The sequence below is a fragment of the Bos grunniens genome, chromosome 25 (assembly GCF_055505025.1).
Source record: "Bos grunniens cultivar Pamir isolate PY7600 chromosome 25, Bosgru_T2T1.0, whole genome shotgun sequence".
Lineage (NCBI taxonomy): Eukaryota > Metazoa > Chordata > Mammalia > Artiodactyla > Bovidae > Bos > Bos grunniens.
The window spans coordinates 15,386,068-15,409,252 of NC_141189.1; the positions used below are offsets into that span (position 1 = coordinate 15,386,068).

The window sequence follows — 23,185 nt, forward strand, 5'->3', positions numbered from 1 at the left end:
GCTGAAGTGGGTAGCCTTTCCCTCCTCCAGGGGATCTTCCCAACCCAAGGATTGAACCCAGGTCTCCAGTACTGCACGGGTATTCTTTACCAGCTGAGCCACAAGGGAAGCTTACCTGACCAAAGGACTCCCCAAAACTACATGTTGATGCCTGGCCTTGACTTTTCTGTGGGTTCACCACCCATCCTCTCCCTCAAACATGTTCCAGCAGAATCTGCAGAGTGTCCTGAGCAGAGACAAGTCTTCCTCTGTTAATACTCTATCATCGGGACTTCCCTGGTGGTCCAGAGGATAAGAATCTGCCTGCCAAAAAAAAAAAAAAAGAATCTGCCTGCCAATGCAGGGGACATGGGTTCGATCCCTAGTCTGGGAAGATCCCACATGCCTTGGGGCAACTAAGCCCATGCACCACAACTACTGAGCCTTCGAACTGCAATGAGAGAAAGCTGCATGCAGCAATGAAGACCTAGCGCAGTCAAAAATTTTAAAAATAAGTAATAAAAAGATAGTCTATCACTAATGTAATGAGCCCATTTTACTAATGTAGGGAAGGAGAACAGGAGCAGATCTTGGGCTACCTAAGACGTGCAGTGAGGCTGTGCAGGCAGCCTTGGGCAGCACTGGAAAGGTGCACTATTGCCCCTCCCATGTAAAATCAAATTGATTTTGAGACTCAGTGGCCAGGGCTCTACTGGACCTCTTGCGTGAAGGCCTTTTATCAGTATATGCCTTTATGCACTTCGTGGGCTCCTGTTACTTGCAGCCAAAAGCAACTTTCTGATACAGACGTTAACCTCAAGGTTGGTTTTATAAGCTTCTTGGAAATTATGTTACTTGCACATGCTTTTGCTACATCAGCAACTTTGATTTATGCATCTGGGGTTTTTCTGTCTTCTCTATCTTCCGATGAAATTAATTGATCTTAGATGGGGCAGTCATATGTTGCAGTCATTCTAAGAAATCTCTGTGGCTTTATGTGAGAGGCCATTATACTTTGTTTGAAAATGACACAACAGCTTTGATAAAATTATGGTACTACTATGGTGGATGGCTGTCCAGTAGTCAAGACTCGGAGCTTCCAATTCAAGGGGTGCAGGTTCGATCCCTGGTCAGGGAACTAAGATCCCACATGCCACTCAGGCAAAAAATAAAATTAGTAAATAAATAAAACTAATTCATGGTTGCTTTAAAAAATCCTTTAAAAATTATGGTATGACTGGACAAAGTTTCATAATGGACAACAACCTAGGAACAAATAGATACCTGATCCAAGAAAATCCAATTTTCAAATGGTATATTTCCTAGACACATTTTAATTTCTCAGCTCACAATCACTCAACCCAGCGTTCATACGTGTCTATAGTAATATGAAGTGCAATCTCGCTCAGTACTGACTTTGATGACATTGTTCTAGTTGCACCAATTCTCTTTTATTTTTTAATTACAATATTTATCCCTTGATGAATAATTTTTGAGCTATCAATCCCTTTTTGTGATTTGGGCATATAACACAACACAATGGAAACCGTGAAAATTGCACATATAATGAAGGGAAACAATAACACACACAGGAAAATTATATGAAAATAGCACCATTGCCTGAATGTTAAACTACTGTCTTTGGAGCCCAGGGACAAGCTTTAGGAGCACAATTATAAGGATATGGCAGGATTTCTGTGAAAGTCACTGGGATCAAATGTGTGAGATGCATGGGTTTAAAATTGTTTCTTGTCTTTTTTTCCCCCTCTGAAACAGTATTTAGGAAACCTTTGGAGGTTTGTGGAGCAAATTTTGAAAAACAACACTCTAAACCCCAATTCTCATAAGGTCTAAATTGGAGCCCAGCTTAGTGAATTTCATCATAACTGGTCCTTCTGGAGACCCCCCAACTTCCAAATTCAAAAGGGTTTGGGACCCTATGGTGGATGGGGTGATAATTTGGGGTGGAGGTGAAGGAACGGCTTCCCCTCAAATCACATGGTTAAGTGCCTCCCCTTCTGTTTTTCTAATTAAAACATCCACGTGGCCCGAGCACCTTCATGGAGGCAGCAGTAGGAGCTGTCCAGTGAATGGCCCGCTGTGCGTTGACTCCCAGCTCGGCACCAGGCACCACATTGACCGTTATGCTGAGACAGGTGGCATTATAATAAGAATGACCTTATTTAGGGGCAGCAGGTGCCTGAGAGAGGACTTCAAAGTGCTCTCCAGTCACCAACCATATGCAAATGATGTCATCTTCAATACATCCCAGGGTTTGTAAGAAGCATCCGCGTATTGCTTCACAAGCTGGGGAGTTCAGAAGTTATACTGTAAGTAAGGGGGAACCTCTGAGGATGGATGAGGATGCGTGGCAGGTTTAGTACTGTATTTTAGGAAGATCATCGGTGGTTAGTGGAGGAACAGAGACTGGAGCCTGAGGCTTCTGTCCATGGATTTCTAGGTAGAAATTCCAAGTCAAGTCCTCAGGTTGCACAGCAAGGATCCTGTCCTGGGATTTCCAGCTGGAGCCTTGACAAGACCAATGCCCCCTCCCAGGCAAGGTGATTTGTGCAAACACACTGCATCCTCTCAAGGACAGAAAGCAGCTGATCCCAGCTCCCCTCACTTGGAATGCTTCCCCATCAGGCCTGACTGGGGTGAGAGTAACCAGGCTAGGGAATCGCTCAGGGGAGAGCAGGTTCAAAGGAGAATAGGAGGTAGTTGCTTATCGGGCAAAAGTGAGAAGGCCAGGGACCCTCTCAGATGAGACAGTAGGACAATGGGAGGCAGTATCTTATTGGGCAGCTTGGGGGTTTCCTGTCTCGTTTTCTGGGACAGTCTGTTGGTTTGCTCCTTCCATCATTTCCTTGTACTGACGTTTGAAGAAACCAACCTGTTAGGGAGGAAGGAGAGAAAAAATCAGGAAGTCCAGTGGATGAGAAGAAAAGAGATGATGGAGAGGATCAGTGATCATCATTTCTGGAACCCTATGTTCCAGCACTATACTAAGAACTTTAAATAAACAGTGTCACTTAGACTCTGCCACAGTTCTGTGAGCTGGGCAGAACCACCTTCAGAATGAGAAACCAAGACCCATCATGGGCCAAACACATGCCAATGGCCAAGGAAAGAATCAGTGGTGGCATCAACATCAAATCCAGGGCTTTCATGTTCTAATTTGCCTTCCAGGGAAACATGTAAAGAGGTGAAGAAGAGCAGAAAAGAAATGGAGACAGATTAGAGGAGGCTTGAGAATCAGACAGAAAGACATGGAGTCCACTGGGGACAAGTGATGTAACAGGTGGCTTCCCTGCTGGCTCAGCAGTAAAGAATCCACCAGCAATGCAGGAGACATGGGTTCGATCCCTGGGTTAGGAAGATCCCCTGGGAGAAAAACATGGCAACCCACTCCAGTATTCTTGCCTGGAAAATCCCGTGGACAGAGGAACCTGGTGAGCTGCAGTCCATGGGGTCGCAAAAGAGTCAAACACGACTTAGCGACTAAACAACAACAGATGTCACAGGTGGGAAGGGATCTCTTTAGGAAGAATTGGAGTCACAGGCTTGACTCCACGGTGAGCTCTTTCTTACACTATAGAAAGAGTGGGATCAAATGCTGGCGGTCTCAGGAGTGGGATAAAAACACTCACCTTGTACAGTAGGGCTGTGATGAGGGCCAGGAGCAGCAGTCCTCCCAGAGAGCTGCCCACAATGAGGGGGATGGGGTTGTAGACCTCATACTTCTCCAGCACCAGCTCCGTCTGGAGTAGAGATGACCCCATCAGAAAGGCTCAGGACTCCTGCTGTCCCAGACTCCTCCCAGGTCCCCTTGAACTTCCTCCCCTCCTTCATCAGGCTCTGCTCCAAGGGGTGGGATACAGAAGGACTCATGGGCTTAGGAACAACTGTCCTGCCTGGGGCTCTCCATCCATCCTGCCTCTCTCCAGGATTGCAAGCCCCCAACTCAGCATCACGGTTTTAGCATCAGGAACTGTCCGACCAGCCCGGCCCCTCCCTACCACATGGTCACTACCTGAGCTCTCAAAAATGTCTCCTGTCCTGGAAGCTGAGAATACACGAGTCTGTTGAAGGTGATTTCAGCCACGCTCACGACCAGCACCTTCTTCTGCTGTGTCTGCAAAAGAGAAGAGGAGAGCTGGGAACTAGCTGTAGTTGGATGGGCAGGAGGGCTCGGGGATAGAGAAACGCCCTGGCTTGAGGTAGGCACAGACACATCAGGCTCCACATGAGTCTGGGAAGGGACTCTGCTCTTAGAATTACACACCTGGCTGACCCAGCGGAAGCTGAGGTTGCCCTTCAGGATGAAGTCAAGTTCCTCCTGGATGCCAAAGGAGGGGATGTCACAGCGGAACCTTAGGCAGACAGCGATGGAGCAGTCCTAGAGACAGAGAAGTGGCATCATGCTAGGGAAAGATGGGTTTGAAGGTAGAAGGCAGCGTTCAACTGTCTGATCTGAGAGGAGCTGCCACATTGGAGCTCAAGCAGGCTGTTCAGCAGACATCCATCTGATATAATACGTATTCCTGAATCAAATCCCTCTGAAGTCTGGCTTCCAGTGGGGGACCGCCCAGGGCCCTCTCACCAGGACAGGCTTCTTCTTAAAGTGGGTCAGGAAATCAGACTCTGTGGGCGCTGTTCTCTCTGAAGAGCACTGAATGGAGGGGTTCTAGGAAAAAGGCACAGGGAGAAAGCATGTGAGGGGTCATCAGGGACTCACGAAGACCAAGGAGTCCAGGTAGGGCTTCCCTGGTGGCTCAGTGGTAAAGGATCCGCCTGCCAATGACGGAGATGCAGGTTCGATCCCTGCATCGGGAAAGATCCCCTGGAGGAGGAAATGGCAACCCACTCCAGGATTCTTGCCTGGAAAATCCCACAGACAGGGGAGCCTGGTGGGCTACAGTCTATGGGGTTGCAAAAGAGTTGGACACAACTGAGCCATTAAAGAACAACCAAAAAACCACAGGGAGTCCAGGGAGAGGGCATTAATGGAGGACCCATAGAGCCTTTTGAGTACCTGGGGGTTGAGGACCTCTATGTCCTTCCACACGGGCACCTGGTTCAGCTCCATGGGCACTGAGATGTCGATGCTGACAGGCAGCTCCCTCTGCCCCAGGTTGTTCACCTGCATGGAGGTCGGTGAGGGCCAAGATCATGCCGAACCCCCTGCCCTCTCGGATCTCTGGCTCCTGGGCCCCCCGCCCCAGGCCATGTTCCCAAGTCACCACGCGTGCCTGGTATCTGTGCTGGGCCTCCCTGCTGCCCTCCTCCTGTGAGGCCGAGAAGTTGAGGTACTTGGTGGATTGTTCATGGCTGCAGGGAGAGGAGGCAGGGGCGGATGAGAAGTTCCGTTAGGGCCTCCTGAGGAGACTTGGGGTGGGAGCATGACAGGACGGGTGATCAGAGGGCCCCTGGGCTGGTCGGGAGTGACTTAGGGTAATGGGATGGTTCAGGGAGCGGGGCTGGGCTGCAGGCTAGGTGCAGGCTTCCTGCAGAGGCTGTCCAGGGAGGAGACCGCCAGGGCAGCCAGGCAGAGGGGTGGGGTCACAGGGACTGCTGAGAGCTCTGTCTGACCCGGGGGGAGGGGGCCAGGGCCTGCCCTCTCTGTGCCTGGGTCTTCCTTTAGGGCCTCTGTGGACTCGGAGGAGGCCAGATGGGCCGGTGGGACCAGATGAAGGTGTAGGGAGATTCAGGCTGATGCTGCTGACGAATGTCTACTGGACCCACCCTTTCTGGCTCCCTGGGGTCTTCCCTGGGGCCCTTCTCTCCTGTTTCCTCAGTATTTCTTTCTTTCTTCCTTCCTTTCTCCCTCCCTCCCGCCTCTCTCTCTTTCTTCCTTTCTGCTTGTGAGCTCTTAGTTCCTTGACCAGGGATCAAACCTATGAAACCTCAGACTCTTAGCCACAGGACCATCAGAGAATTCCCTCCTCAGCTTTTCTGGGCCTGGGGTTTGGAGATGGGGGTGGGCCCAACACAGACTGTCCACTGGGTATCGCTGTAACCACACCTCGAGGCTGCCCTCGGTCCCCAGCCTGGCTCCTCACCAGGGGGCTGCTCTCACTTCCGTGCCCCCTCCCCTGCCCCACTCCACTCCTTGTATACCTGCCCTTCACCTGCACCACAGAATTTCGAACCCCCACTCCTACTCTGAAGTGTCATCCTTCTCTAAGAAAGGCCCCAGCTTGTCCTGGGGCCTCTATTAAATGTGGGCTATAACGATAATAACATCATAATTATTGTTATCAATAGCCACAAAAAGCACTTGATTGATTAGTAAGTGCTGCTAGTGGTGTCATCTACTTATTGAAAGGGTAGTAATAAAACTTAAATTTGAGGGACTTCCCTGTTAAGAATCCATCTTCCAATGCAGGGGACACAGGGAACTAAGATCCCATATGCCATGGGGCCACTAAGCCCGTGAGCTGCAACTAGAGAAAGCCTGAGCACTGCAATGAAGACCCAGCACGGTCAAAACAAAACAAACTTAAACTCGGCAGAGGTTCAGCTCCTACAGAGAGAGAATTCCCTGCACCCCACAGTGTAATGGGCGAGGACCCATTGGAGGTCGTGGTGTGGCACCTGCTGATCACGGTGTAGACGGCATACTTCACGGGGAGCTCCAGCTGGAAGGCGGTCTTGCTTGTCTTGGGGCTGTTATTCTCACTGGAAAAAGAGGAGGATCCCAGCTGGGAAGTTCCCCAGGGGAGGAGACTGAGAGGGAAGGGGCGCTGCCCTGGGCCTGGCCCAGCTCACCTGCTCACATTGGCGGCAAGAAGCAGCTTGTCTCCCAGGGTGGCCGTGGGGGAGACGTGAAAGGTGACCGTGAAGGTGACCTGGGGAGGAGGCAGAAATGGGAGGAGGTCACCGAGGAGTGGGACCGCGTCGGGGCCGGGGAGGAGGAGTGGGCAGAAGCGAGGCTGACCTGGGCGCCCTCACGGAAGATGAGGTGGTTGACGCTACAGCGGGTGCTTCTGGTGCCCTGGGTCCCGGCGGGGGCGCTGTCACAGGTCAGGCGCAGGGAACGCGACTGCAGATGGCTCTGGGGAAGCACAGATGAACCAAGGCAGGTGAGAACTTGTTAGTGTCCCAACAAAACTCTATACAGAAATGACAGTTACCTGCAATTTACCTTAAGGTTATGTTTTGTTTTGTTTTAAATTTTTGGGCTTCCCTGGTGGTCCAGTGGTTGAGAATCTGCCTTGCAATGCAGGGGACACGGGTTTGATCCCTGGTCCTGGAAGATTCCATATGCCTTGGGGCAACTAAGCCCATGTAATACTGAGTCTGTGCTCTGGAGCCCAGGAGCCACAACTACTGGGGCCCTGGGGCCCTAGATCCCATGCTCCACAAGAGAAGCCACCGTAAGGAGAAGCCCAAGCACCTCAACTAGAGAGTAGCCCCCAATCACCATAACAAGAGAAAAGCCCTCCCACAGCAACGAAGACCCAGCACAGCCAAAAATAAAGAAATTGGTGTGACTTAAAAATTTTTTTTTAATCTTTAAACACTATCTGATCAAACTTCTTCCTGAGGTAGAAATCCCAGATATATTGTTAATAGCATTTCCCTTTTTTTTAATTCACAGTTCTTTTTAAAAGATTTGTGTTATGAAAATTTCAAATCTACTCAAAAGTGGAAAGACAAGGTAAATCCACCCCATATCCCCATCACTCACATTAAATTACCAACATTTTTCTACTCTGTTTTGTTCACCTGTTTTCCACTTTTTCTCCCCTGAATTATTTAAAGCACATTCCTAATATCACATACTTTCGATCTAGAAAGACTTCAGTGAATACCAGCCACAGATACGGGTATTTTTTAACATAAGCACAAGACTCAACAAAATTAACAATAACTCCTTAAGATCAGCTGATATCCAAGTCATGTTAAGTCATTCTAAGTTGTGTCCAAAAATGTGAATATTATAGCTCATTTTTAGAAGCAGTATCTGGTACTTCCCTGGTGGTCCAGCGATTGTGACTCTACGCTCCCAATGCAGAGGGCCTGGATTCAATCTCTGATCAGGGAAGTAGAGCCCATATGCCACTACTGAGAGTTCCCATGCGTCAAGGAAGAGATCCCACATGCCACAAATAAGACCCAGCGTAGCCAAGTAAATAAATATTTTCAAAAAGTAAATAAAAGCCGTATCCAAAAAAGATCCACACTGGCATCTAGTTGGTGTGTCTAGAAGTACCTCCAGTGATAGTGTGTTCACCCTCACAGGGCAGCTGGCGTTTGTCAATCCTAGACAAACATTCCTAGAAATACATTCATCATGTATTTCGTCATGCATTGATCAAAGTAAGCCTCCATTGGGAAGACTGGCTTAAGAGACACGTGGGAGAACAACCAAACATAAAATGTGGACCTAGCTTAAATGCTGGTTCAAATAAACCACTTAAAAGGATATATTTGAGACAATTAAGGAAATTTGATTATGGTCTAAATACCAAGAAATTATTCATTTCATTGGGTGTGATCATGACTATGGGGTCATGTAAGACAGTTCTACTGTCCAGAACAGTGAAACAGGAAGATGTATGATGACAGGGTATCTGGGATTGGTTTTAAAATATTTAAACCAAGAGAGGGTAAAAACAGATGAACAATGTAACAAAATGCTGATGATCGTTGAATCTGGGCAATAATTTAGGAGGAGGTTTGTTGAACCACTCTCCTCTTTTGTAAATGTTTAACACAATTTTTCATAATAAAATGTTTGTTAAAAATCTCTCTTTGACTCCCTGTGGTCCTGGTTCTGTCTTCTAGAACAGGGATTGCCATATGGCAGCCCAGCACCAATTTGTATACATAAAGTTTTATTGGAACACAGCCATGCTCATTCATACACATATTGTCAATGGCTGCTTTCACTTTACATCAGCAAGAATGAGGACATTGTGGGGCCCACAAAACTGAAATATCTACTCTCTGCCCTTTATGGATAAAGTATGCCAAGCTCTAATCTACAGTAACCAATAAATCCAACTCATCTTCCACAGGACAGTATTTTACTTAATTTTTTCTTTTCTATTTTATTTTCTGAGTCACAAGGCTTTTGGAATCCTAGTTTTCCTCAACCAGGGATTGAACTTGGGCCATGGCAGTGAAAACCCTGGGTTCTAACCACTGAACCACCAGGGAATTCCCCAGGAAGAGTGTTTTAAAATATTTGAAGGCTGAGTTATGTTCTCCTTTAAAAGAGAAATAGTTATACTATGTGTAATATAAAGAAATAGAAGGCAGGGTCCCCGCGCTTCTCACATTAGCATCGTCCTGGGAACTAATTCCTGACTGTCATTCTTAAAATGCCAAGCTCAGAGCTGAACACAGAATGAGTTGAGGCATGTCACAGCAAACACAGCCACATCCATCTAACCATGATCAGTCCAGCTCTCTTGGCTTTCAAGAATGCTAAACAGTAGAAGACCTGCCTGAGCATTGAACCCAACACAGGAGTCTCTGCTGGCCCCCTGCCATCAGCCTTTCCTTTCCCAGAGGGGACAGTACCTGGCCCCCAGTCACACGTCGGTAAGACAACCCTGGAGGGTAGAAGAAGGTGACTGCGGTTCCATAGGAGTCCTCGCCATCATTCCACACTCTCACTTTCAGGTTCAGCTCCAGGTTACTACCCACGATCAGGGTCTTCAAGCTAGCATTGGGGCAGAGGAGAGAAGGTGATTCTGTGACCAAGGCTGAAAATGGGGTGGGGATGAAATACAGAGTTGGGAAGTGGGGGGAGAGACAGGGACAGTGTATCTGGGTCCAGAGCCCTGGGTAGAGATGTTAAGAAGAGCCAGGAACAGGAGCCCTGGGTTCCAGGAGAGGGCCTGGGGAACTAGAGTAGGTCTAAGGGGCTGGACGCTCACTCTGAGACCCCAAAGGAGATGCTGAGGTCATCCTGGCAGACGTGATCCGCGCCACAGTTCTTCTCAAAGGGGAGCTGAGAGGGAAGGCAAAGCAGGGTTTTCCCTCAAGATCTAGAGTCCACCCCCTCCAACCCCTCTGGAAAAGGCCAACCCCAGGACTCACAGAGGTTGTGAAGTATCTCTGGGCGTCCACTGCCAACATAGGCTGGAGGTTTCTTAGGCTAGAGATGGGCTTGCCCACCAGGGAGAAGTTGAGACGCAAGATGATGGGGGTCACTGAGTCCTCCACACAGTCCTGGGGGATGGATACAGGAGGAAGCAAGAAACGCACCCTCGCAGCCACCAGCTGGGTCCCATCTCCTCATTCGTAAAATGCAGTAACAATGGTACCAACCCACAGCCCCTCGTAAACACTCATCACTAGGATCTGCATGTGGAACCACTGCTGTGGTTGTCCTTCATCTTGAGTATCCTTCCCCCAGCCTCCCACGGGCTCCCTCACTCTACTCAGGGTCTCCCCAGACTGTTCCCCATAGCCCCCTGAAACCCTCTCTGTTCTCTCTTCAGCTTTATCTCTCTTTCTTCACTATTATCTATTATCTAGGAATATTATCGACATCTATTATCTAGGAATTTGATTCGCTTCTGATCTTCCCCCATAGCTCCCTCTGGTCATGATCATTTTGTCCACTGCTGGCTCCCTAGTGTCGAGGACAGGACCTGTCTCAGAGGAGTGGCTGGATAAAAGAATCCCAGCCCAATGCCCCATGGCTCTCCAAAGCAGCCTTAGGCTTCTACCTGAAATCCAGCCGTGTAGCCTGCAGCTGATGCAGCCAACCTCATCCATCCTTCACTCCCTTAGTCATTCAGCTAACCTGTGTTAAGCCCCTCCTGCTTTCCACTTGCCGTTTGGGGGTGGAGCCAAGGCGAGGACCAGAACACATTCCTGCGTCCCTACCCAGCCACCACCCCCTACCAGCCTCAGGGTCGCCTCCCTCCCCAGGACTCCTCACCGGAAGGAGCAACCTCACAGCCTCACAGTGCTGCTTCAGCCCCAGCTCTCGAACACGGGTCAGATTCCGAGTCCCCGTTTCTTGGAAGATGGCACGAGAACTCAGGCGGCCGGGGTCAAGGGTTAGGTCAAAGGTCACAGTGCTTTGGAGGTTAACTGTAGGGGAAAGTGGGGGATGGAAAAGGCTGAGAGAGAAAGAGGACCTCCCCAAGTGGGCAAGGGCAAGGGAAGAGACAGAAGCCCTGGGCTTGGGGACTCCCAGGGTCATGTTATCTTGGGTCAGGGGGCAAACGACTCACCCAGCTGGTTCTTGGAACTTTGGGAAACTTGGAGGCAGACAATGGCCTTGCCCAGATCATGCGGAAAGGTCACCAGCTGCTGACACTCATAGACAGACCTAGCGATCTCTGCAGGTGTGATGTGAATGTTCGCCCACATCCTGAGCACAGGTCTGGTCCTGTGGGTAGAACACTGATCTGAGAACAAGCCTCTGGTTCCGGGAGGACAACCAGGGAGGGTGGTTAGAGAGGCTGGTGTCCTCGCAGGCCTGGGACCACCCAGTGGGTATGTGTCCTTACCTGAGCAGCAGTGCGTGCCCCTGGGCCCCCACAGCCACGTCCGCCAGTCCATCCTGGGTGAGGTCCTGACCCCCGCTCAGCGACTGCCCGAAATACTGGAGGCTGGGGGAGAGCTGGGCGCCTGTGACCCGCTGGCCAGAGAGGGAGCGGCAAATCAGGTTGTTGTTATTATTTAGTCACTCAGTCGTGTCTGACTCTTTTGCGACCTGGTGCTATAGCCCACCAGGCTCCTCTGTCCATGGGATTTCCCAGGCATGAAGAGTGGAATGGGTTGCCATTTCCTTCTCCAGGGGATCTTCCTGACCCGGGGATCCAGCTCGCCTCTCCTGAATTAGCAGGTGAGTTCTTCACCACTGAGCCACCAGGGAAGCCCAAGTCAGGTTGAGGGTGAGATAAATAAGTTGAACAGAAGCAACAAGAGGAACAGGGAAGAGGGGATGAGGGAGACAGAATGGAGGGGTGAGCCATAAAAAAAAGACAACTCCAAGAAGTACCTAAAAAAAGGAAGTGGGAGTAGAGAAATAGTGACTAGAGACAAAAGATTTCTAGGACATAAATGAAGAAGTAGAGCTGGAAAGACTGGGCTGGTGACCTGACTTTCATTCATTCACTTGGCTAGTTCATCTCAGGTTCCTATTCTGGCTCCTTCACTTATGAGCCATGAGATCTTAAGCCAGGGGTCAGTCTTTCTGTACCTCAGTTTCCTTATCCCTCATCTAGGATGATAACACCTCAGAGCACTAAATAAGCTAACTCATGGAGTTCTTAGAACAGCACTTGGCATACGGTCACTACTCAGTAACTTACCATGACGAGTATCAGGGCTAGAAGGGTCCCTTAGCAGTCACCCCCATGTCCCTCATTCTCCTCTACCTCTTGCCCCTGACAACCAATAATCCACTTTCTGACTTCGTGGATTTACCTATTCTGGGCATTTCATGTAAACAGAATCACACAATATGTGGTCCTTTGATGGATCCAGCTTCTTTCACTAAGCATGTTTTCAGGGTTCATCCATGTTGTAGCATGTTGTAGCATGTTGTGTTGACACATGTAGCATGCGTCAGTGTTTCATTCTTTTCATGGCTGAATAATATGCCACTGTGTGGGTATACCACATTTTCTTTATCTGTTCATGAGTAGATGGGCATTTTGATTATTTCCCCCTTTTGGTTGTTACATATAACACTAAAATAAACAATCATGTGTAACTTTTTTGTGTACGGACCTGTTTTTAATTCTCTTGAGTGGAACTTCCGGGTCACCCAGTAACTCTAGTTTAACCTTTTGAAGAGCTGTTTTCCAAAGTAGCTGCATCATTCTACATTCCCACTTATAGTGGTTTAGTATGCCACATACTTTCACATCCTCATCAACACTTGTTATCATCTGTCTTTCTGATTCTAGCCATCCTAATAGGTGTGAACATGGAACAACAGACTGGTTCCAAATAGGAAAAGGAGTACGTCAAGGCTGTATATTGTCACCCTGCTTATTTAACTTCTATGCAGAGTACATCATGAGAAACACTGGGCTGGAAGAAACACAAGCTGGAATCAAGATTGCTGGGAGAAATATCAATAACCTCAGATATGCAGATGACACCACCCTTATGGCAGAAAGTGAAGAGGAACTCAAAAGCCTCTTGATGAAAGTGAAAGTGGAGAGTGAAAAAGTTGGCTTAAAGCTCAACGTTCAGAAAACAAAGATTATAGCATCTGGTCCCATCACTTCATGGGAAATAGATGGGGAAACAGTGGAAACAGTGTCAGACTTTATTTTTGGGGGCTCCAAAATCACTGCAGATGGTGACTGCAGCCATGAAATTAAAAGACGCTTACTCCTTGGAAGGAAAGTTATGACCAACCTAGATAGCATATTGAAAAGCAGAGACATTACTCTGCCAACAAAGGTCCGTCTAGTCAAGGCTATGGTTTTTCCTGCGGTCATGTATGGATGTGAGAGTTGGACTGTGAAGAAGGCTGAGCACTGAAGAATTGATGCCTTTGAACTGTGGTGTTGGAGAAGACTCTTGAGAGTCCCTTGGACTGCAAGGAGATCCAACCAGTCCATTCTGGAGATCAGCCCTGGGATTTCTTTTGAAGGAATGATGCTAAAGCTGAAACTCCAGTACTTTGGCCACCTCATACGAAGAGTTGACTCATTGGAAAAGACTCTGATGCTGGGAGGGGTTGGGGGCAGGAGGAGAAGGGGACGACAGAGGATGAGATGGCTGGATGGCATCACTGACTCGATGGACATGAGTCTGAGTGAACTCCGGGAGTTGGTGATGGACAGGGAGGCCTAGCGTGCTTCGATTCACGGGGTCGCAAAGAGTCCGACACGACTGAGTGACTGAACTGAACTGATGTCTCATTGTGGTTTTGACTTCCTGATGACTGACAACTAATGATGCTGAACATCTTCTTACGTGCGAATTGATCCTTTGTATATCACCTTTGAAGAAAAGTCTTTTCAGATCTTTTGCTTATTTTTTAATTGAGACTTCCTTAACTTTTTCCCTCCCTTCTCAGCCTGCCCCACCCAATGAAGGGCTCCTGCCTATGGGTAATCGGCAGGATTACTGACGGCAGGAGACAATAAAGTCATGACATCCAGGGAGATGAAGGGGTAGGTGGACAGGCAGACTGAGGCTCCCAGAACTAAACCGCTTGGCAAAGCGAGCCAGATAGAGGTGGAGCTCCCGGTCAGAGACAAGAGGTTGGAACCTCCCTCACCACGATTCTTGATCCACTATAAACCTTGCACAGGTCACGGCACTTCTCTTCTCCATGCCCCAGATTTCATCTTTAAAATGTCTTTGCTAATGCCTGGCCTGTGTATGGGGTAAAACTGCTAGGGGATTGCAAGACTTGGGTGGAGAAAGTATCAAGTCACCATACAAAGTAATGTTAGTCGCTCAGTCATGTCCAACTCTTTGTGACCCAGTGGACTGTAGCCCACCAGGCTCCTCTGTCCATGGGATTCTCCAGGAAAGAGTACTGGAGTGGGTTGCCTTTCCCTTCTCCAGGGGATCTTCCCGACCCAGGGATCAAACCCAGGTCTCTTGCATTGCAGGAAGATTCTTTACCATCTGAGCCACCAAGAATCCGTCTATACGAATTAAAGAATTACCAATGTTTCCATTTTGGAAGCTCCACAGATTTTGCTTGACGCCTACTAGGTGCCCAGTTCTAGGCAAAAGAGGTAAGATGAGGGAAAGAAGAATTATCCAGGTGGCAGTGTCAAAGACAGGAAGCTGCCAGGAGGAGGTTTGTGGCAAAAGGGATTGTGACCAAGCCTCACCTGGCTGTGGGAGGGGCTGATGCCCAGTTCTGAGGTTCCATGGAACAGGTAGACAGCACCCTGGTTCTCCTGCTCTCCCGGGGCCCCAATGGCCACATCCACCAGCCTGTCCCCATTCACATCCCCCAGCGCTGTCAGGGCTGCCCCAAAGCGGCCCCAGGGGTGGCCCGGCTCCCCTCGCAGAACAGCATCACACTGCCACTTAGCTCTCTGCAGAACAAAAACAGTGTCAGGTCCCACCCCAGGCGACCCCTCCATCCCACAGCCAGACCCCACCCAGCCCGGGTCTCATCACTACTCACCCCCCGGGGAAAGGGGCACACGGACACCTGGCCCCCCTGGGTCTGCTCGTAGAAATGAGGGGCCCCAATGAGGACCAGGTCAGAGCTACTATCTCCATTCACATCCACAGAGCAGAGGGAGGCCCCGAAGTAGGAGCCGATCTGGAAGGCAGAGTTGGGAGTCATCCTGTCTGCCCTCTGCCAGGGGCACGCCCTGGGCTGAGTCCCACCTCTCCCCAGACACCAACACCTCCCCCAGAGGCCCTGCACCCGCTTCCTCTCCTCCTTCTCTGCCCCTGAAGACCCCCTCCACACTCAACCTGGGTCCCTGTGACTTCAGCCTGTGGCCTCCATTGCCTGGACACCTGGGTGAAGAGGACCACCTTCCCGGTGTGCTGATGGCGGGGCGCCCCCAGGATCAGGCTCTGGGCCCCCCTCCAAAGGGCCAGCTCTGTGGAGTAACCTGAAGGGGCCAGGGTCAGCACCGAGGCTTCCCCATCCCCGTCCCCTCATCCCCCACCCCCGGGCCCCTGTCCTTCCCAGGCAGCCCATCTCCTGCCCAGCCCCCAACCGCAGCCTTGTCTCACCCAGATACGAGTCCCTCATGTCCACGTGCTCCTGGGACATGTTGATGAAGGTGGGGTTCTTATTTGGGGGGTACAGGAAGGCACCTCCAGACCAGCTGAAGCTCCCCACAGCCCCCAAAACTGGTCCATCCTGGAAGGAAAGGATTCCAGGGTGAGCAGGTGGGAAAAAGACAGCCTATTCTGAAGAAATGCCTGCCGCCCACTCATCAGATACCCACTCTTGCCTTCCCTCTGTCTCTGCCTAACCCTACATCAATGGGCTGAAAGGGGCCCCACTTACAGGCATGAACACAGCACTGAAGCCCTCCTGAGACATCTCCAGTTCGAAGGAACTACTGCTTATGGTCTGTGTACCTAGGGAAAGGTATGACACCTAGGTTCTATGGGGGAAAGACAAGCTTTGCTAGGTTCAGGGAGAATCTCAGCTTTAAGAGGATCTCATGTGTGTGCTATGTGCTAGATTGCTTCAGTTGTGTCCGACGCTACGTGACCCCATGGACTGTAGCCTGCCAGGCTCCTCTGTGCACGGGATTCTCCAGATAAGTATAGTGGAGTGGGTTGCCATGCCCTCCTCCAGGGGATCTTCTTGACCCAGGGATCAAACCCACGTATTCTGTGGCTCCTGCATTGCCGGTGGATTGTTTACCACTGAGCCACTGAGGAAGCCCAGGAGGATCTCATGTTGGAGACTAAATACCCAAAGGGAGGAACTGGCCCATGACAAAGGAGTCCATGTTCTAGAAGAAAAAGGATTTATAGGTGAGGGCTTCTGAAACAAGTAGTTCCATCTCTGACTTACCCTCAATGGCAAAAATCTTCTCTTTCAGTTGTTTCTGAATGTCTCGCAAAGCATCAAAATTCTCCACTTGAAATACATGCTCTTCAGAGGGTGTGGAGGCAATGTCGATTAATTCTTTCAAGGACTTTTTGTATCGAAATGCTGATCCCACCTGTCCCCAGCAAAGACCAACTCAGTGAAAATAATCCAAACTATAACATGCCTGCTGGATGCTGGGCTCCTCCAGTAACCCTGCCAGGTTAATATAATTACAGCCAGCGAACAGGCAAGAAAAATGAGGCTCAGACAGCATGGAGGAGTTTAAGAAAAAGGATGAGAGTCCTCCAGGCTGGGACAAAGTTTTCATCCTGAAGGCAGAAGAAGCTAAGAGAGCTGGTGGGTTCTGTCCTTGAAAGGGAAGGTGCCTTAAGAGGACTTGAGAGGAGGAGGTAGAGTAAGGGCATCCCCCTATCCTACCCCAATTGCATATCGGATGATGCCGGCGGCCTCAGCCCGGGGAATGACATCCTCGTAACCCAGGTTTTCTGTTTTCTCCCCATCAGTGATGACGATGAGGATTTTGGAGGCATCTTTTCGGGCCCCGTAGGCGGCACTGAACAGCTTATCTCTGTCAGAGAAGATGAAGGTCCAGAGGCCAGCGAAATGAGCCGCTGCTTGGCCCCTGATGCCTTTGTGAGAACGAGGGGATGCTCTGTCCCACCCGGAGGCCCCTGGCTTGGTCAGGAGACCACAGCCTGAATTTCAGTGCCCACCTCCCTTCCGCACCGAGACAGATGGGGCCGTGAAGGAAGACTCAAATGCTTTAGGGGAGGACCTGGGAGGAGTCAGGACTCACGTGACAAATAGGATGGCTGAGGCCGTGAACGTCCATTGTCGCAGCTGCCGGACGGAATTCAGGAGGCTTAGTGGGTCTGAGCTGGTAGCGAAGTCTTTGAAAGCGAAGTGCACCTTGAAAGTGCTGGAGAACTGCACCAGGGAGAACTGGGAGAACCAAGCAGCGCTGAGGGTCAGGCCGAGGCAACGCCACCTCGAGGCTCCTCCCACAAGCCTCCCCGGGGCGGGGCGGGGCGGAGCTACACCCGGCTTCCCGCCCTCGAGGGCACACCTGGGAGTTGGGACGCTGGAACTGGCTCATCACGGCCTTCACGAAGTTCAACATTTTGTTAAAATCGCTGGAAAAGATGCTGCCTGAGCCGTCGATCAGAAAGGCGATGTCCTGATCCTGCCTTGGGCACTCTAGGGGAGGAGATGGCACCAGTCCCCAGAGGGACATTCACAAAGCCCGGGTCTCCTGGCCACAAGACGAGGAGTTTCCCTCCCAGGAGCTGCCCTGACTCCTGCCTAGAACAGGATCCCTTGGTCTCCCAAAGTCTCTAAAGAGGCCACATCTGTGATTCAGCTGCTCACACCTGGTTGATTAAAAAGTGACAATTCGTCCAGTCCAGATGGTGAGAGGCTGGGGCCCCTCCTTCTACCTCGACTGTCCGTGTCCCGCCCCCTGGCCTTTCTCCACCTTCTCTCCCACCGTCCCCACTGTCCAGCAATAACAGGACACTGCTCCAGCCCCTGTCTCGGGGTCAGCACCAAACTACTTTTGTTAAATATTTAAACAAAATCCATCCTCAGAAGAGACAGCTCGGGGACTTCCCTGGTGGACCAGTGGTTAAGAATCTGCCTGCCAATACAGGAGACATGGTTAGATCCCTGGTCCTGGAAGATCCCACATGCTGGGGGGCAACTAAGCCTGCACACCGCAGTTACTGAAGCCGGCGCATCCTAGAGCCCGTGATCCACAACAAGAGAAGCCACCGAAACTGAAAAGCCTGTGCTGCTAAGTCACTTCAGTCGTGTCCGACTCTGTGCGACCCCACAGACGGCAGCCCACCAGGCTCCCCCGTCCCTGGGATTCTCCAGGCAAGAACACTGGAGTGGGTTGCCATTTCCTTCCCCAATGCATGAAAGTGAAAAGTGAAAGTGAAGTCGCTCAGTCGTGTCCGACTCTTAGCGACCCCATGGACTGCAGCCCACCAGGCTTCTCCGTCCATGGGATTTTCCAGGCAAGAGTACTGGAGTGGGGTGCCATAAAAACCTATACACTACAGCAAAGAGTAGCACAACCCTCCGCGCCCCCGGCCACGCCCCCACCCTCCCCGCCGCCGCCACGCCCCCGCCCTCCACAACTAGAGAAAGTTCTTGAGCAGACCCAGGGCAGACAAAAATAACATAAATACTAAATCAATATTTTTTTTTAAAAAAAGAAGAGGGAGTCCCGCTTGACTTGGCTCTCTGATGGAGATTCCTGTCTAGCCCCTAGCTTCCCCCTTCTGCCTCTGAGGCTTCCCAGCAGAAATAAGGGTGTCCTGGTGGAAGCCCAGGGGCCTAGGAGGTGCTGGGAGGGGCACCCCAGTCAAAGCCCCGGATGTCAGTCTCCCCAAGGGCTTGGGTGTGAATGTGGAACCAGGAAGGGGCCTTGGTCTGCCCCAGGTGGGGTCTGAGAAGCTTACTGTTTCACCTCCTCATCCCCCATCCCCATCAGCACAGGGGAAGCCGGGTCCTCAACCTGTACTCACACACACACGTGTACATATACACATATACCACACACACACACATAACACACACAAACATACATGCAATATACACACATACACACTCATGCACATACATATCAACATACACATACACAACATGCACAAACACATATATACATACATCATACACATGCAAACATACACACAACATGCACAAACACATATACACATACACACTCATACACATACATATCAACACACACAAACATATACAACATGCACAAACACATACACACACTCATACACATACACACACAAACACACAGGCAAGTGTACACACAACATGCAAAAATACACGTAAACATCACACACATACATATGCATACACACAGACGAATAAACATACATACAACGCACAAATACATATATACATTACATACACACATACAAACACACACATACGCACAACATACACACAAACACGCATAAATATATATATATATCACTCTCATGCACATACATATACATACACACACGTACACATTTACACACACACACACACACACACACACATACATGCACACTGCTCAGACTGCCTGTATCCTCATCACCTTTCCCAGCCTGCTGCACAAATCAATTGGTTATATACCACAGGGTACAATGGGTGAAAATAAATGTCCTTCACTCTAAAAATTGTAGCAGCTGGCATAAACTGAGCCCTCGCCACTGAGGCACTGAGCTGAACCCTGGCCGTGGACCGTCTATGTTATTCACAGTGTCGGGTGTGCTTTTATTCCCATCAAACAGACGAGGGCATTGAAGCTCAGAGAGAGAAAGGCCCTAGAAAGGCCCTGCACTGGCATAGTGATGAGGCAGGTGTAAAAGCAGGTGGTGGCCTCTCCAGGCATGTTTGGAATCACTGTGCCCTCCAGCAAAATTTTTTTTTATGGATCCCTCTGGTTTATCCACTCTGGTAAGAGTGTTCCTTGCCCCACGGCAAGCCCCTGTCAAATGCGTGTAGGTTCCTCAAAGGACTCAGTGGCCCCAAACACTCACCCTGCAGGGCAGCCGGGATCCTCTTGACCTGCCGAAACGGGGAGGCCAGCAGGAAGCAGGTCCCGGTCAAGTGCATGTTCTCCCGGCATGCGTGGTGCACGGTGGGGCCACAGGCCTGGGGACAGAGGGGCTTGGTGGGAAGGGTTGTCTGTCACACCCTCCCGTCCAAGCACCCCCACCCTCCACGAGACCCCCAGCACCAGAGCCCTAGATCCCCACGCATTCTCTCAGGATGCTCCTGTGACCCAGGGCAACTCACCAGCAGTTGAAAGGGGTTGGTGGTGGCTGCCATGGACAGGCCCAGGGACATGTTCACAGCCTCTGGAGGCACTGAGGGCACAGATGTATGCATGGTCACCTTCAGGTCAGAGGAGGCAGGGGGCACCTCAACTCTAGGAGATGAGGCAGTCTGACAGGTGAAGGGAGCTTTTGGTCTTGATGGAGCTATGGGGGCGCAGGGGTGGGATGGGAGGGGAGACTGTGGGAGGGTCAGGAGGCCTGTCTGAGGCTCAGGGTCTGCAGACAGAGCTGAAGCCAGGGAGTGAGTCTCCTGTGTTCCCCACAGACCCACAGAGCATGGGAGCCTGAACCTGGGTGCCAGCCACGGGCAGCCACTCACCCTGCAGGGGGATGGCCTCACACTTCCCCGTGCCGTAGTCACACGAGTAGAGGCCGCCTGTTTGATTGGCAGCCTTTACCTCCCGGGGGGCTCCAACCACCAGCCTGGGGGGAGAAAAGAGCATGGCAGCTAAGATCATGGATGCTGGAGCCAGACTGCCACTTGGCCAGTTTGCTTTCCCTCTCTAAGCCTCAGTTTCCTCATCTGTAAAGTGGAGATTCATAACAATCTAAAGTCCACATGAGAGAGATTTTGGTTTCTTTCATTCTCTAGTATATGTCTGGCTCCTGAGACATACAGTAATAGATGCTCAATAAACATTTGTTGAGTGGTGGCTTCCTACATCATATGGTTGCTGTGAGGATGAAATCAGTGCCCATCCAAAGGTGCCTGGCACTTAGTGATTGCTCGATAAAAAATGAAGTTAGCTGTGGTCATTGACATCGCAAGATGGCCCTTCTTCAGTCCAGTTCTTCATAGCCTTAGGGGAAATTGCCATGGCAGACAGAGGAGAGTTTGTGAATAAGGGAAGGATGTGGGGAGAGACCAGCCCTGTGCAGGGAAGGAGTTGATGAAAGCCAAAGACACCACACTGTCCTCACCATTGGGCATACTGGACCACACTGTGTCCAAACCCAGGGCTGTCCACACGGAAGGTTGTCGGTTGCTCTGTGTCCAAGTTGAAGCAGAGAGAGGACACCGGGGCTGGGAAGGAAGGCGAGGAGACAAGCTTTGAGGAAGGGTCTCCCACCTCCTCCATCTTCTTTGCTCCCAGGCTGCCTCCCCCTACTACCCCTCCAGGCATAATGCCCCAGCATCTCCTGGGCTTCTGGACCCCCAGCCTCCGGCCTCTCTCAGCCCTGTTTGCCTCCTTCAGATGGTCCAGAGATAGCTGTCCTCCACTAGTCTGCTACCAAGTTTCATTTCTCCATTGCCACAGAGCAACGCCCAAATAGACCTCTTTCCCCATACCTCCCTCAGGGCTCCCATGAAGGAGAATTCAGGAAAACTTGGGGCCGAACAGATGCAGCAGACAGAGTACATGATTGACTTCTTCTGCCTACTCGAGACACCTCTGCATTGTCCAGGCAACTGGCCTCTCTTCCAGCATTTTCTCTCGAACACCCCTAAAATTGATTCAGCATCCTCTCAACCTCCACAAACCCCAGATCCTCAACCTGGTATAACTCCAGATCCCTCCCCTAAAGCCTGAGTTCGAAAAGTCATTCTTGGCTCTCTCTCTAGCTCGACCCCCATCCTCTCCTCCCCACCATGACCCTCGGCTTACCCATCAACAGCAAGAGAAAAACCCGGGTCCTGGTCATGACAAGAAGGTCAGATGTGGGCATCAGAGCACTTGAGCCCCAAAGGGAAGAGCTGGACCAAGATGCCAAGGAAGCCAGTGAGCAGAGAGAAGCTCAGGAGGCCAGATGCAGGGAGGGAAGTTGTCAGCATGACTCAGAGGTGGGGGTGGAGAATACAACTGAAATAAGCAGAGAAAGGGGCAGGCAGCCTACAAACACTGTGTCCAGGAGTCTTTCTAAGCAGAGATGATATGACTCGCTTCTCTTGTCTCTGCAACCTAGGCTGGGGTGGATGCAAATCTCCTGCCCCACCCCACCTCTCCCACGTTCCCTTATTGTACAGAAGAAAGTTTCCCCCTGACCTTGAAATGTCAATGAACCAGGGGATGGGAAAGGGTAGATGCCAGGGTGTCTTCAGACCCCTAAGAGAGGCTCTGGGAAGAATCTTCCACTTTGGACCTCTGGACCCTAGGAGGAAGGCAGAGTGGGTATTTGTTCATCACTTATTCAACAAATCTAATTTGAGGCTGATTGTGTAAGCCATCTCTCAGCAGGATGGGAAAACACAAACCACAAGGCCCCAGCTTTGGTGTCAGTGGAGAAGGCAAACATGTAAACAGCAAGACATTGCTATGAGAGGAGAAGATACTTATTGGTCACAGGGTATCGCACTCTGTGATTGGAAGGGTGTGAAGTTTCAGGAAAACTTCCTGGAAGAGGTGACACTTGATTTGAGTCTTGCAAGCAACTGACCAGAGGGGAACATATTTCAGAAGGAGTGGCCAAAAGAAGAAGAGACACGAGATAAGAGGGCTTCTTAAGACATCAGTGGTAGAAACCAGAGAGTAGGAGGTGGGAAGTGGCAAAAGATGTGGTCAGTCGGGGAGGTGGGGGAAGCGGAAGCAGGCCTCAGGCCTGGAAAGCCCCCTTAAGGCCTGCCAGTTTTATCTTGAGGACAGAGGGAGGCATAGAAGCAAATTACAAAGACTGAGATCTTCAAATTTGAGCTTTAGAAAACTAGAAAAGGGGGCTGTGTGGGGCATGGATTCCTTGGGAGCTGGTTGAAGACGGGTTGGTCAGGAGAAAGGTGATGAGTGGGTGAGCTGGTGGCCATGGGGACGAACTGAAGGCTGACTTGTCCCTAAGGCATGGACGCTGATGACAGTCCCTGAGCTGGAGGGTAGGAGTGGGGAGGGGTGGGGGGTGCAGCCAACTTCCTTGTTAAGGGAACCAAAATATG

General features: G+C 50.5%; 1 protein-coding gene across 2 annotated transcripts; it reads right to left on the reverse strand.

Moving 5' to 3' along the window:
* Positions 1–1,405: 1,405 nt before the first annotated feature.
* Positions 1,406–22,099, reverse strand: ITGAX (integrin subunit alpha X). 2 transcript variants are annotated; one of them, XM_086376804.1, is made up of 30 exons: positions 21,930–22,099; positions 21,614–21,768; positions 21,244–21,346; positions 20,282–20,352; positions 20,023–20,137; positions 17,541–17,671; positions 17,271–17,416; positions 16,892–17,042; positions 16,436–16,586; positions 15,917–15,990; positions 15,637–15,766; positions 15,370–15,512; positions 15,071–15,211; positions 14,769–14,978; positions 11,463–11,593; positions 11,184–11,341; positions 10,886–11,040; positions 10,036–10,167; positions 9,873–9,946; positions 9,514–9,655; positions 6,920–7,036; positions 6,751–6,830; positions 6,577–6,660; positions 5,232–5,310; positions 5,015–5,122; positions 4,583–4,666; positions 4,265–4,378; positions 4,013–4,114; positions 3,630–3,740; positions 1,406–2,872 (listed from the first exon to the last, which is right to left on the reverse strand). In XM_086376804.1, exons 1-30 carry the CDS (start codon positions 21,988–21,990, stop codon positions 2,774–2,776), a joined length of 3,552 nt encoding a protein of 1,183 aa, XP_086232930.1. In that variant the 5' UTR covers positions 21,991–22,099; the 3' UTR covers positions 1,406–2,773. The 2 variants fall into 2 exon arrangements, with proteins under 2 accessions (XP_086232930.1, XP_086232929.1); XM_086376803.1 differs by lacking the exon at positions 21,614–21,768 and adding an exon at positions 20,642–20,745 and having other exon boundaries at positions 21,930–22,097.
* Positions 22,100–23,185: the final 1,086 nt, after the last annotated feature.